General features: G+C 35.8%; 1 protein-coding gene across 4 annotated transcripts in view; it reads left to right on the top strand.

Moving 5' to 3' along the window:
- Nucleotides 1–12,392, top strand: part of DPY19L4 (dpy-19 like 4) — a 70,551-nt gene extending 58,159 nt beyond the window's left edge. For 3 of the 4 annotated variants that reach the window (XM_047726166.1, XM_047726167.1, XM_047726165.1), the window contains 2 exons: nucleotides 5,222–5,380; nucleotides 8,023–12,392. In XM_047726166.1, the coding sequence (XP_047582122.1) occupies nucleotides 5,222–5,380; nucleotides 8,023–8,187 (324 nt within the window). In that variant the 3' untranslated portion in view covers nucleotides 8,188–12,392. The remainder of the gene's footprint in view (nucleotides 1–5,221; nucleotides 5,381–8,022) is intronic. The other variant, XM_047726168.1, reaches the window with a different exon arrangement.
- The last annotated feature ends 1,245 nt before the right edge of the window (nucleotides 12,393–13,637 follow it).

Raw genomic sequence — 13,637 nt, 5'->3', positions numbered from 1 at the left:
TTTCGTGTACCTGTTTGCCATCCGTATGTCTTCTTTGGAAAAATGTCTACTTAGGTCTTTTGCTATTTTTTAATGAGATTTTTTAAAGATTTTATTTATTTTTGGGGGGGGTATGAACATTGGGGAGGGAGAGAGGGAGAGGGAAAAGCATGACACAGGGCTCGATCCCAGAACCCTGGAATCATGACCCGAGCCGAAGGCAGATGGCCAACCAACTGAGCCACCCCACAGATTTTTTTTTTAATTGAGCTGTATGAGTTCTTTATATATTTTAGGTATTAACCTCTGATCACATATATGATTTGCAGATATTTTCTCTCATTCATTAGGATGCCTTTCATTTTGTTGATGGTTTTCTTTGCTATGCAGAAGCTTTTTAGTTTGATATAGTCCCACTTGTTTATTTTTGCTTTTGTTGCCTTTACTTTTGCTGTCAAATCTGAAAAAAATCATTGCCAAGAATAACGTCAAAGAGCTTACCACCTGGAGTACCTGGGCAGCTCAGTCATTTGAGGGTCTGGCTCCTGGTTTAGGCTGGGGTTGTGATTTCAAGGTCCTGGGATTGAGCCCTGCAGTGGGTTCCGAGCTCAGTGGGGAATCCGCTTGAGGATCCTCTTCTCCCTCTCCTTCTGCCCCTCTCCTTGCTCTTTCTCTTTCTCTCTCAAATAAATAAATCTTAAAAAAAAAAGAGAGAACTTGCCACCTATGTTTACTTGTAGATGTTTTTTGGTTTCAGGTCTTACATTCAAGACTTTAATCCATTTGAGTTAATTTTTGTGTATTGTGTATGATAGGGGTTCAGTTCCATTCTTTTTGCATATGGCTTTGCAGTTTTCCCAGCATTGTTTATTGAAGAGATTGTCCTTTTCGAAGTGTATTTTTTGACTCCTCTGTTGTAAATTGATTTACCATGTATTTTCTATACATGTATATGTGAGTTTATTTCTGGGCTCTCTGTTTTGTTCCATTTATCTTTGTGTCTGTTTATCCTGAAACCCTACTGTTTGGATTAATATAGCTTTGTAATATAGTGTGCAGTTAGATAGCATGATTCCTCCAGCTTTGTTCTTTCTCAAGATTGCTCTCTCTTCAGGGTCTTTTGTGGTTCCATACAACATTAGGATTGTTTGTTGTGAATAATGCCATTGGAATTTTGATAGGGATTGCATTGAATCTGTAGATTGCTTTAGGTAGTATGTACATTTAAACAATATTAATTCTTTGAATCCATGAGCATAGAATATCTTTCCTTTTATCTGTGTCTTCTTTAATTTTTTTTTAAAAGATCTTACTTATGTTTTTGACAGAGAGAGGCACAGCGAGTGAGGGAACACAAGCAGGGGGAGTGGGAGAGGGAAAAGCAGGCTTCCTGCCAAGCAGGGAACCTGATGCAGGGCTCAGTCCCAGGACCCTGGGATCATGACCTGAGCCAATGCCAGACACTCAACGACCGAGCCACCCAGGCGCCCTGATTTCTTTAATTTTGAGAAGTTTCTGAATCTGAATCTAGGAAGTTCTTAGTCCTAGTTGTGAGAATTACAGATAATACACCATGCCTAAAACATAGTAGACCTTAGATAATAGTTATTTAAATACTAAATATTGTACATACACACACACACACACACACACACACACACACACACACACACAGAAACATAGAATATACAAAGAAGAGCTCAAAAGGAGGAACAGTCAATTCTGGCTACAAAAATCCAAGTCTTCATAAAGGGCATTCCACTGATCTGGGCTTTGAAGGACTAGTAGAAACTTGTTTGGAAAAAGAATGCATATGATTTCAGGCTGAAAAAGTAACATGAGCTATGAAATTTGTATAGCCATGAAACTAGAAAATACGAGGCCAAATTCTGAAGGGCCTAGACTGTCATGCTGAAGAATTTAGCCTCACCCTTGAGGCATTTGGGAATTATCAAAGACCTTTAATAAGCCTGGGAATGGAATGCTTAGATCTGTTTGAGAGAGTTAATTATGGTCAGAGCAGAAAACAGATTGAAGCAGGGAGAGGTCAGAGATGAGGAGATCTACCTGGCAGTGATTTACCTTAGAGACAGCAGCTGCCTTTGACTAGTATTTGCTGTACTTTGAAAGGGTGGAGTCACTTAAACAGAATGGATGTAGCATATTTCTGAACTTTATTTTTTGTGGATTTCTTTGTTATCTTATGATTGGTCTTTTCCTAATATAGAATTTCAGAATCACCTATAATTAGGTCAGACTTTTAATTGGGTTCTAATTAAATTTAAACATTTTAGAGTTTATGTTTTATGTGACTTGACTATGAGGATAGGAACCATGTTTTTTTTTTTCAAATCTTTGTCTTTCTCTATGGTGTCTAGTACATAGTAATTGCTGAATAAATTTGTTGTTAAATTAAAATTCAAATCAAACTCTGTAAATAAGACCATATAATTTGAATTAAATGCTATCTATAACTCATGACATATGACTAATCTTTGTATAATTTCCTAGGCCAGTGATTCTCAAACCTGGGACTTTTATGCCCCTGGGGGACATTCAGCAATGTCTGAAGACATTTTGATTGTCAAAAGTATAGAAGGAATTCTATAGCCATCTAGTGGGTGGTGAATCAGGGATACTGCTGAACATCCAGCAATACACAGAACTGTTTTCCTCTGTCCCAGCAATGAATTATTTAGTGTAAAATGTCAGTAGTGCTGAGATCGAGAAACCCTATCTATCGGTAATATTATTGCCATTGCAGAGAGGTGGTGTTTTTTTTCTTTTAATGTGCCATGAGTATGTTACAGCTTCTCAAAATTTAAAAATAAATAAAAATGTATGTGAAAAACAATAAATAGATATAGACTGGATAGAACTATTCCCATTGGAATGTATATAAAAGTAAAATGAGGGAGGGGCGCCTGGGTGGCTCAGTGGGTTAAAGCCTCTGCTTTCTGCTCGGGTCATGATCCCAGGGTGCTGGGATCGAGCCCCACATCGGGCTCTCTGCTCAGCAGGGAGCCTGCTTCCCCTTCTCTCTCTGCCTGCTGCTCTGCCTACTTGTGATCTCTGTCTGTCAAATAAATAAATAAAATCTTTAAAAAAAAAAAATTAAAATGAGGGAGAAACTTCCTCTTGGTTTATTAGCTTTCTGTTTATCACAGAATATTCAGTTGAGTATCTCTCTCACGTTGGTGGACATTGGACTTGAAGGTGCTGGGTGAACGGCAACCATAACATGGAGTAGGCGCTGCTGAGTATCAAATTAGGTTGGGATGTTGTCCAGTCTAGATTTCAAATCTCGGTATTTCTAGGGCATATAGTATGTGGTACTTTGGGCTTAACATTTGTGATTTTATTATTTTCTGAAGGGTAGCAAGAGCTAGTCCAATGTTAGCATTTCAGAAAAACTGAAAAACCTTATTATTTAATAAGATCTAGAACTTACGATCTTACAAGAGCAGCAGAATTGTAATGAAAAACACCAGGGAACCAAGACATGAATATTTTATTTTATTTTATTTATTTTAAAGATTTTATTTGTTTATGTGATGGAGAGAAAGAGAGCACAAACAGGGGGCATGGCAGGCAGGAGAAGGAGAAGCAGGGTCCCCGAGGAGCAGGGAACCCATTGCAGGGCCTGATCCTAGGATGGTGGGATCACCAGCCGAGCCGAAAGCAGACACTTAACCAACTAAGTGACCCAGGCACCCTGATTATTTATTTGTTTTTAATAAAGATTTTATTTATTTATTTGACAGAGCACAAGCAGGAGAGCAGCAGAGGGAGAGAGAGAAGCAGGCTCTCTGCTGAGCAGGTAGCCGGATATGGGACTGGGTCCCAGGACCCCGGGATCATGACCTGAGCCAAAGGCAGACACTTAACTGACTGAGCCACCCAGGCGCCCCAAGACATGAGTTTTTTTTTTTTTTTTTTTTTTTTTTTTTTAAGATTTTATTTATTTATTTGACAGACAGAGATCACAAGCAGGCAGAGAGGCAGGCAGAGAGAGAGAGAGGAGGAAGCAGGCTCCCTGCGGAGCAGAGAGCCCGATGTGGGGCTCGATCCCAGGACCCTGGGATCATGACCTGAGCTGAAGGCAGAGGCTTTAACCCACTGAGCCACCCAGGCGCCCCCCAAGACATGAGTTTTAAGCATTCTTATTCACTCAGTATTTTGTGACAGTGGTCAAATAATGTTTTAACCTTGCTGATTTTATCTCATGTATAAATGAGTATAAAATACTCTGTACATGGTAGTAAAACTCATATGAACTGTCATAACTCAATAATAAAAAGGCCAATTAGGAATTGAGCAAAGCACATTTGCAGCAATGTGGATGAATCTTCAAGGCATTATGCTAAGTGAAAGAAGTCAGATAAAGACAAATAACTATATGATACCCCTTATATATGGAAGATATAAAAAAGGTATGAAGAAGCCAAACTCATAGAAGCAGAGAATAGAGTGGTGATTACCAAGGGCTGGAGGGTAGGGGAATGGGGAGATATTAATCAAAGTATACAAACTTCAAGGTATCAGATGAATAAGTTCTGGGGATAATGTTAGTATGGTGATTATAGTTAACAGTACTGTATTATATACTTGAAAGTTGCTAAGAGAGTAAATCTTAAATGTTTTCATTAAAAAAAATGGTAATTATGTGACACAAAGGAGATGCCAGCTAATGTTATGGTGGTAATCATTTTGCAACATTTAAGTGTGTCGGGGCGCCTCGGTGGCTCGGGTTAAGCCTCTGCCTTCGGCTCAGGTCATGATCTCAGGGTTTTGGGATCGAGCCCCACATCGGGCTCTCTGCTCAGAGGGGAGCCTGCTTCCCCCTCTCTCCCTGCCTGCCTCTCTGCCTATTTGTGATGTCTCTCTCTCTCTGTCAAATAAATAAATAAAATCTTAAAAAAACAAAAAACACATTTAAGTGTGTCAAATCAGTACATTATACACCTTAAACTTGCAAAACGTTATATGTCGATTATATCTCAACAAATCTGGGGAGGAAATGGCCAAAGGACTTGAATGACATTTCTCCAAAGAAGATACAGAATGGACAATGAATGAATTATGACCATAAGGTTCTTAAGGGCAGGAATCAAGTCTTAGTGAATATCCTTATTTTCCAGAGATAGTGCCGAATACTAAGTCATAGTAGATGCTCAATGTATAGTTTCAAATAACAAGTTTTAAATGTTTTAAAATTACTGTTTTAATTATATTCTTTCAGATCTATCAAATCTATTCAAAGCGATCTGCTGAGGATATTTATAAAATACTGACATCCTACAAGGCTAATTACCTAATTGTAGAGGATGCTATCTGCAATGAGGTGGGAACCACGAGAGGCTGTAGGGTTAAAGATTTATTAGACATTGCAAATGGCCACGTAAGTAACCATTTGAGAAGTTAAATCTTTTTGAGAAAAATTGACTTTTTAAACTTTTACTCATCAAACTTTATTTCTAGACCTGAAGTAAGAATATAATTAGAAGTTCTTTAACAGGGGCGCCTGGGTGGCTCAGTTGGTTAAGCAACTGCCTTTGGCTCAAGTCATGATCCCGGAGTTCCGGGATTGAGTCCCTCATCGGGCTCCCAGCTCCATGGGGAGTCTGCTTCTCCCTCTAACCTTCTCCCCTTTCATGTTCTCTCTCACTGTCTCTCAAATAATAAATAAAATCTTTAAAAAAAAAAGTTCTTTAATAGTGGGAGAGTACATTAAAAGTACTTTGAAGTGTTTTGTTTTTTTTTTTTTAAGATTTTATTTTTGTGAGAGAGAGAGCAGGGGGAGGGGCAGAGAGAAGCAGACTACCCACTGAGCAGGGAGCTCCGTGAGCAACTTGATCCCAGGACCCTGGGATCATGACTTGAGCCAAAGGCAGACGCCTAATGACTGAGCCACCCAGGTGCCCCATTTTTTCCAATGTACAAAAGAAAATTTGGGCAGTTTGCAGAAAAAAATAATTTTACCAATACCTGGATTCCTTATTCATTGCCTGTATTTGTTTATGTTCCACATTTATATACAAAAGATGGCATAATTTGGGCACCTGGGTGGCTCAGTCGTTAAGCATCTGCCTTCGGCTCAGGTCATGATCCCAGGGTCCTGGGATCAAGCCCTGCATCAGGCTCCCTGCTCAGTGGGAAGTCTGCTTCTCCCTCTTCCACTCCTCGGCTTGTGTTCCCTCTCTCGCTATCTCTCTCGCTCTGTCAAATAAATAAATAAAATCTTAAAAAAAAGTAAGATGGCATAATTTGATTTGAATGATGATTTTATTTTAACTTATAATCTAAAGAGCAGCTGGTTGTGTTGTTACATTATTATGTTGAGAATTTTCTGATAATTTGATTCATAGCTAGAAAAATCACTTGCTAAATTATCACAGTCCCTGACTGTGTATTCAGTGTATTCAGAGCTACCTCGGTTTTAAGGATTTAGCTATAGCTGTATTTTAATTTTTCATTGCCTTTGGCTGTTTTACCAAGCTTTCTTACTTCTCAGCCTGCAGTATGTATCTTATATATCTGACAACTAAAAGAAAGACAGGAGTTTGTATATCTGGTAATTAGTGTTGTCTGGAATGGGTGTTGTCTGGAATGGGTGTCTTTACTCCTTGGAAAGTTGGGTTTGAGGGACCTTAGAAGAATTTCAGTTGCCAATTCTGAATTGACATGCGTGTTCTATATGGGTTGCAGCCAAGATTTCTTCTGTCTTTTCATAAATGATAAGTTCTTTCTCTTATTGTCCCAGACCAGTTTGGAGGTGAGAAATTAGTTTTTATGATTTCCACTTTTGTCTTTCATCATGACCCCATAACTGCAATATAAATGTATTCTGTGTTCTGCTGCATGTATTTTGAATTTCTCTGTTGGTACTTGATATCTGTGATCTTCGGCTTAATTGGTGACAAAATGGGATTTTATTAAATATCAGGTATTCAGTAATTACTGCTGTGTTGCTGCCTGCTATCTGGAGCCTGTTAATTCTGATCTTGGCCATCTTTCTGCTCCATTTTGAAGATCAGATTATTTCTTCTTTCATGTAATAACCAGGCATGGACTTAAAGCTACTCCATCCTTTCACTCTAAAAGTTGGGTCTCTGACATCTTTCCAAGCATTAGAAGAATGTTTAATGTTTTAGTGTAGAAAACCCTTCAAGCTAGTTAAGCTATCTTACTGAACATCATTAAGATGAGAATGTAAAGGTTTGCACTGGATAAGTCACAAAAACTTGCTTATTAGATAATTGTGAGTCATTTCTATATAAGGAAAAGAATTTGAACATATATTAAAAATATGTCCAGGGGCGCCTGGGTGGCTCAGTGGGTTAAGCCGCTGCCTTCGGCTCAGGTCATGATCTCAGGATCCTGGGATCGAGCCCCACATTGGGCTCTCTGCTCAGCAGGGAGCCTGCTTCCTCCTCTCTCTCTGTCTGCCTCTCTGCCTGCTTGTGATCTCTCTGTCAGATAAATAAATAAAATCTTTAAAAAAAAATATGTCCATTTCTCAGTAGATAAGTCAGAGGAATGATAATTAACTGAGGAGACAGTCTTCTATATTTGAGGATTTTAAAATCTTTCTGAAAATCAGAAACAGTGCCTGGGTGGTTCAGTCATTAGGTGCCTGCCTTCGGCTCAGGGTATGATCCCAGGGTGCTGGGATCGAGCCCTGTGTGGGGCTCCCTGCTTGGCAGGAAGCCTATTTCTCCCTCTCCCACTCCCCCTACTTATGTTCCCTCGCTTGCTAGGTCTCTCTCTGAAATAAAATCTTTTAAAATAAAATAAAATCTTTTAAAAAACAAAAGAAAAAATCGGAAACACTTTATACTAGTCTCAATCTCTAGGAGAAGCTGAAGAGCTTAATGGAGATGGTGATTCTCTTATAAAGAGGGTTCTAGATTTGCTAATCAATGTGAGATAGTCCTTGTATAGCAATAATGTATTTTTTATATAAATAGTCACTTGTACATTGATTGTATTTTTCCTATAAACTTCATAACCTTTTGAATACTGTTTCGTATCTTTTGATAGGTGGTTTGCGAAGAAGGTGACAAGTTAACCTACTCAAAATATGGGCGATTTTGTCATGAGGTCAAAATTAACTATTCTCCATATGTGAATTATTTCACTAGAGTATACTGGAACAGATCCTACTTTGTATATAAAATCAACACTGTGATATCCTTTCAGTCTTGAAAGATAGCGGAGCCTTCATTTCAAAGACTTATATCACTTGAAGGAAAATGTGATTTTCTTCTTACCTACACGGTGTCTTTTAGAAATCAGAGTATGGATATTTGAAATGCTGCTGCTTTTTCCCTCCTGCTGTTAACTGGATTCAGAGTTCTATAGGGAATAGAACATCAAACATTACTGTCCTTTGGTAAAATGTCAAATCTACCAGTCTGTCATATTCTGGTCAGGTGTTTTCCTTAACATTATTACATGGTCTTTACAAACTTTATCTTCTCATTATCTTCTCAACTATTATAAAATTGTCCTCATAAATCTTCATTCTGTAGTGACATAGGTCTTGAATTTGAAAATGTTCAAGGTGAGAGTATATTTCTCAAATAGAACATTTAATAAATATTTCATTTAATGTCATATAATTATAGACTCAAAAGAAGGGAACTCTTCTTACCCTCACGGCAGTTTCTGAAGGTATTTCACGGTTTATAATAGAATTGAAATAGTACAGTAAAAACTAATTTAAATGTTAGCTGAGAATATGTGACATTTAAATTAAAATTTGTAAATTGTATAAAGGAATGTGATTTTGAAGGATATACATAGAGATATATCCAGATGTTCCATGATACGGCTCTCATCATCTGCTGCTTGTATAACTGTGCACTTTCTTAGTAAAATACATACATGATGTTGCATTTTATTATTTTACAATATTAAGTGATTAACTTTTTTTACTTATGCCTGTAAATTTAATACCAGTTTAATCATGATAAAACAGTCACTCTTGTTACCTAAATATTTTTTAAAACAGATATTTAAAAAGAATGTTGTTCAGGTTTTTAAAATATATGGAATGGGGTATACAGTCTATTCACATATTTTCTACTGAAGTATTAAGTGAAAAATTAAATCTTTATCAGAACAAGAATATTCTGACATTAATGACTAAAATGACATAACACTAAAATGAACAATTTCTGGAGATGGGGCAGATGCTATTAAAAACAATTCTGTATACAGGTATGTTTGTTATAAAACACAAATGCTGTTATTTATGAAACTATGGTATAGTCTTCAACGTTAAGAACAAAATGACAATTCTTATAAAATTCACAACACAGTTTCACAACCTAAATGCTACGCTCCTTTAGGTTAAGTGTTTTCATATTTTTAATCATTTATGAAAAGATGTTCTTAAATGATTAGTTGGGCTGTATAAAGAGATTTGGGATAGATGTATCATTTTAATAAGACAGGATGCATGTTTAGTTTTACCTTACACATGTTTAGTGAACAGATCTTTAAAATTTTCACTTGTTAGAGTGCTGTAAAAAGTACAATTTCAGTACTCTGAATTACTACATTAGAAGGGAGCATCTTTTCATTAACTTTATTTTCTGTTTTATATATATATATATAAGATATATATATATATATAAAAATATATATATATAGTTTGTTTTTTTTTTTAAGTACAAAAGCACATGCATTCTTATACTAGCTCTAGGATGTTTTGGTTTTTTGGAGCTTCAGAATAATTGTTTGATGGCAGTGTCACATATCTGATGCACTAGTTTTATTGGTTCTCATTTCATGCTTTTTATATAGTTTTAACAATTAACATAGTTAAAGACAGGGCATTTCAGGTTCTCTATACATCTTAATTAGTGAATCACTAGTATTTAGCTTCAAGCCTTAAGAAAATATTCCTGTGGGAGCACCTGGGTGGTTAAGCGTCTGCCTTCGGCTCAGGTCATGACCCCAGGGTCTTGGGATCAAGCCGTTCATGGGTCTCCTTGCTCAGCGGGGAGTCTGTTCCATCTCCCTGTGCCTCTCCCCCTGCTTGTGCTCTCTCTCAAATAAATAAATAAAATCTTAAAAGAATATATTACTGTGGTTACCTAAGTATACAACAAATAGTCACCTGGTAGTCCTTGTGATCAGAGCATGTAAAACAATGCAATTTCAAAGTCAGCTTGCATATTTTGAAAGGAAAATAGAATAATCTGTGTAGCATGAAATATTTAATTCACTTTTTACTGATTTATATTATCACATATGCTGAATTAGTTTTGATGTGTGTTTTTTGTTTTTAGCTTTTAACATATACGTATTAGTTGCTTTTGCTTCTGTCAGCTTATTTCTTAAATAGATTTGGAGAAACTTTTAATTCTTTAAATGATAAATTTTTCAGTCAGCATCAGTTGAAAAGGAAAATGTAAGCTTTATTACAGAAGTAGTAATATTGGATATGAGAGATTAGCTTACTTGCTTCTGTTTTAACTACAGTTAAAACAGAAGTAGTAGAAAACTTTGAGGAACAATTGATTTTCTTGCTTATTTGTAGAAAAACAAGTGATTAAAAATTCTGTAAGTAATTCCATTTGGGTAACTTACAGTTGTTAGATTTGACAATAAAAATCTATGAAAGGAGCAAAGATATGGTTTTAGGATGGAAGGAATTTCTCAAAGAAATACAAAACATACTTTGCCCTTGATGTTGCAGAACCATTGAAATAAGTGCCTTAACTTCCATTTACTTTTTATTTTTCAAAAAATATTATGGACCTTTTTCCTTTCTGTAAGAAGATTTTAGTATCTTTCCACGTCATTAAGCACAGAGGAAGACTCCTCACTATGCTGTTTTCAGTATTAACTTTAATTCGTTAATAAGCAAGTCTTTGGCAAGGGTACTAATGGGATTTCTAGCCTGCTAAATTATTTAGCTTTCCAAATGCCAAACAGACCAATAAATAAAACTTAATTGATAAGGTGTATGATAGTGACTCTATTTTTTTTCCAACTTTGGCGCCTATAACTTGGTGCTTTTTGTTAGACTAGTAGGGTTTTACAGCCTAGGGAATAGGCGTTGTACTTCAGAACTAACTTTTTTTTTTTCATTACTTTTTGTGTATATAGACAGCATGTTTTTTCAGGACGTTAACCTAAACCTCCAGTAGCCTCACTGTTGTGGCCCTCTTCCATATACTCCAGATCGATTCAAGGAGAAGCAGAAATGGTGGTCAAAGTGTGTCACAAGTTGAGGCTCAAAAATATGCTTTATAAAAGTAGGTTATGAATTTCTTGAAGGGCACGGTGAATAGCCATCTTACTAAACTGTTTTGTTTTTGAAAAATCACCTTTTTTTGGCCCTTTCTATTTTTGAACTGTTTAAAACATTTTATTGCCTTTAGTGAATAGATAAAAAGTAGTGCCTCTCTTTATAAATTCATGGGGTTTCTAAAACTTGTAAGTCGATCTTTCTGCTAAGTTTATTTTAAATGCATGAATACTTAAAGATCACGTGTTATGAATTACTGTGTATATTTAAGAACCTTTTGTAAAGCAAATAACTAATTCCTGATTTACATCCCAATATATTCTCTCTTCATTTGTCCACTTTTTAAAATATATAGTCTCTGTTGTTGCTATTTACTAGTTGTTTTAGATCCCAATATGTATTAAAATTATACTTTTGAAAAGTTGCAAGTAAAATTGGTCAATTTCTTATTAAAATAATAACTCATTAACTTTTTCATTGTTCAGAGTTAACACTTTAAATAAAATTAGATGTGGAACTTGCAGAGAATATATTTGACTCAACTATTTTCCATCCATTAAGGTTTCTAAACATTAGACTTCCTTGTTTTCTGTAATAAAAAGGGACATTTAAGCCCAGATTTGCCAAATTTACCATAAAATCATCTTTGATTATTTGCTTATGTCCCTTAAAATTTGCAACATTTTACCTGACTTCTGTAATTTTACGTGCAGTTCTATGAGAAATACACTGAACATCTGGCAGTTAGTTAGTTAGTGGATTAATGGTATCAGATAGAAACATGCATTCCAAACTTCTAGTTTGAAATATCTCATGAACAACTTTTTTTATATTGTAAGTTAATAGCTTTGTACAGCTATTTAGCAAAAATGAATAATATAGCTGCTTTTATGTATGTTGACTTCTGAATTGTATCTGTAACAATGCATAACAAATTAAATGTGTTTCTCCTGTACTAAAGTTACATCTTTGCAAAAGAATAAAAGTTAATTTGAAGAAATAGAAATCCTTTAAGAGTTGGGTTATAAACTAGTTTACTTCAGATTTTGTAACATTAAATGTACTTTTATCAAGAATGAAATTATTTATTTAATGCTTAATGACACTCCTTGTTTTGTTTCTATAATAAAACTTTTTAGAATTTTAAGTTGTCTTTTATTTATATATGTATCTTTTTTGTTAATGAGACATAATTTCTATACATTCAGTTTACCCATTTAAAGTGTACAGTTTGACAGTTTTTAGTATATTGAGTTATGCAGTTATCACATTTTAGATTAATTTTAGAAAATTTTTATCACCCCAGAAAGAAACCCCATATCTGGGGTGCCTGGAGGGCTCAGTCATTAAGTGTCTGCCTTCGGCTCAGGTCATGATCCCAGGGTCTAGGCATGGAGCCCCGCATCAGGCTCCCTGCTCAGCAGGAAACCTCCTGCTTCCTCTCCCACTCCCTCTGCTTGTGTTCCCTTTCACCCACTCACTCTCTCTCTCTCTCTCTCTCTCTGTCAGATAAATAAATAAATAAAATACTAAAAAAGGGGAAAAGAAACCCCATACCTTTTGGCTGTCATCCATAACCACTATATCCTTAGGCAACTCTTACTAATATAGTTCTGTGTCTCTATTTGCCTATTCTGGACATTTCACATAGATGGAATCATGATATATGGTCTTTTGTGACTGTTTTTTTTTTCATTTAGCATGATGCTTTTAAAGTTCATTCATGTTGTTGTATGTATCTTTTTTTTTTTCTGTACCACTTTAACAATTCGTGCAACAGTGTATGAGGTTTCCAATTTCTCCCTGTCCTTGTCAGCACTTGCTTATTACCTTGCTTCTTGATTGTAGCCATCCTAGTGGATGTGAGTGGTATATTATTGTGGTTTTAATCCACATTTCCATTATGGCTAATGATGTGGAACATCTTTTTATGTGTATTTTATTTGTGTATTTTCTTTGGAATAATGTTCATTCAAATTCTTTGTCTATTTAAAAAAATTGTGTTGTCTTTTTACTATTGAATTGTAAAGGTCTTTGTATATTCTTGATATAAGATTGTAGATTCTAGCTATAAGTCACTCATAAGATATATGATTTGAAAATATTTCCTTCCATTCTTTGGGTTTGCTTCATTTCCTTGATAGTGTCCTTTGAAGCACAAATGCTTTTAATTTTGATTGTACTTGATGTTATTGATTTAAAAAAATATTTAGTTTTAAAAAAATATTTATTTTAGAGAGCAGAGGAGGAGGGGCCAAGAGAGAGGGGGAGAGAGAGAAGATCTCGTGCAGACTGTCTGCTGAGCACAGCCCAATGCAGGGCTTGACCTCAGGACCCTGAGATAATGACCTGAGCTGAAATCAAGAGTTGGATGCTCAACTGACTGAGCCAC

This window comes from Lutra lutra, chromosome 4 (assembly GCF_902655055.1).
Source record: "Lutra lutra chromosome 4, mLutLut1.2, whole genome shotgun sequence".
Classification (NCBI taxonomy): domain Eukaryota; kingdom Metazoa; phylum Chordata; class Mammalia; order Carnivora; family Mustelidae; genus Lutra; species Lutra lutra.
The sequence above is the reverse complement of the archived record's forward strand: the minus strand, read 5'-3'. Positions and strand labels throughout refer to the sequence as shown.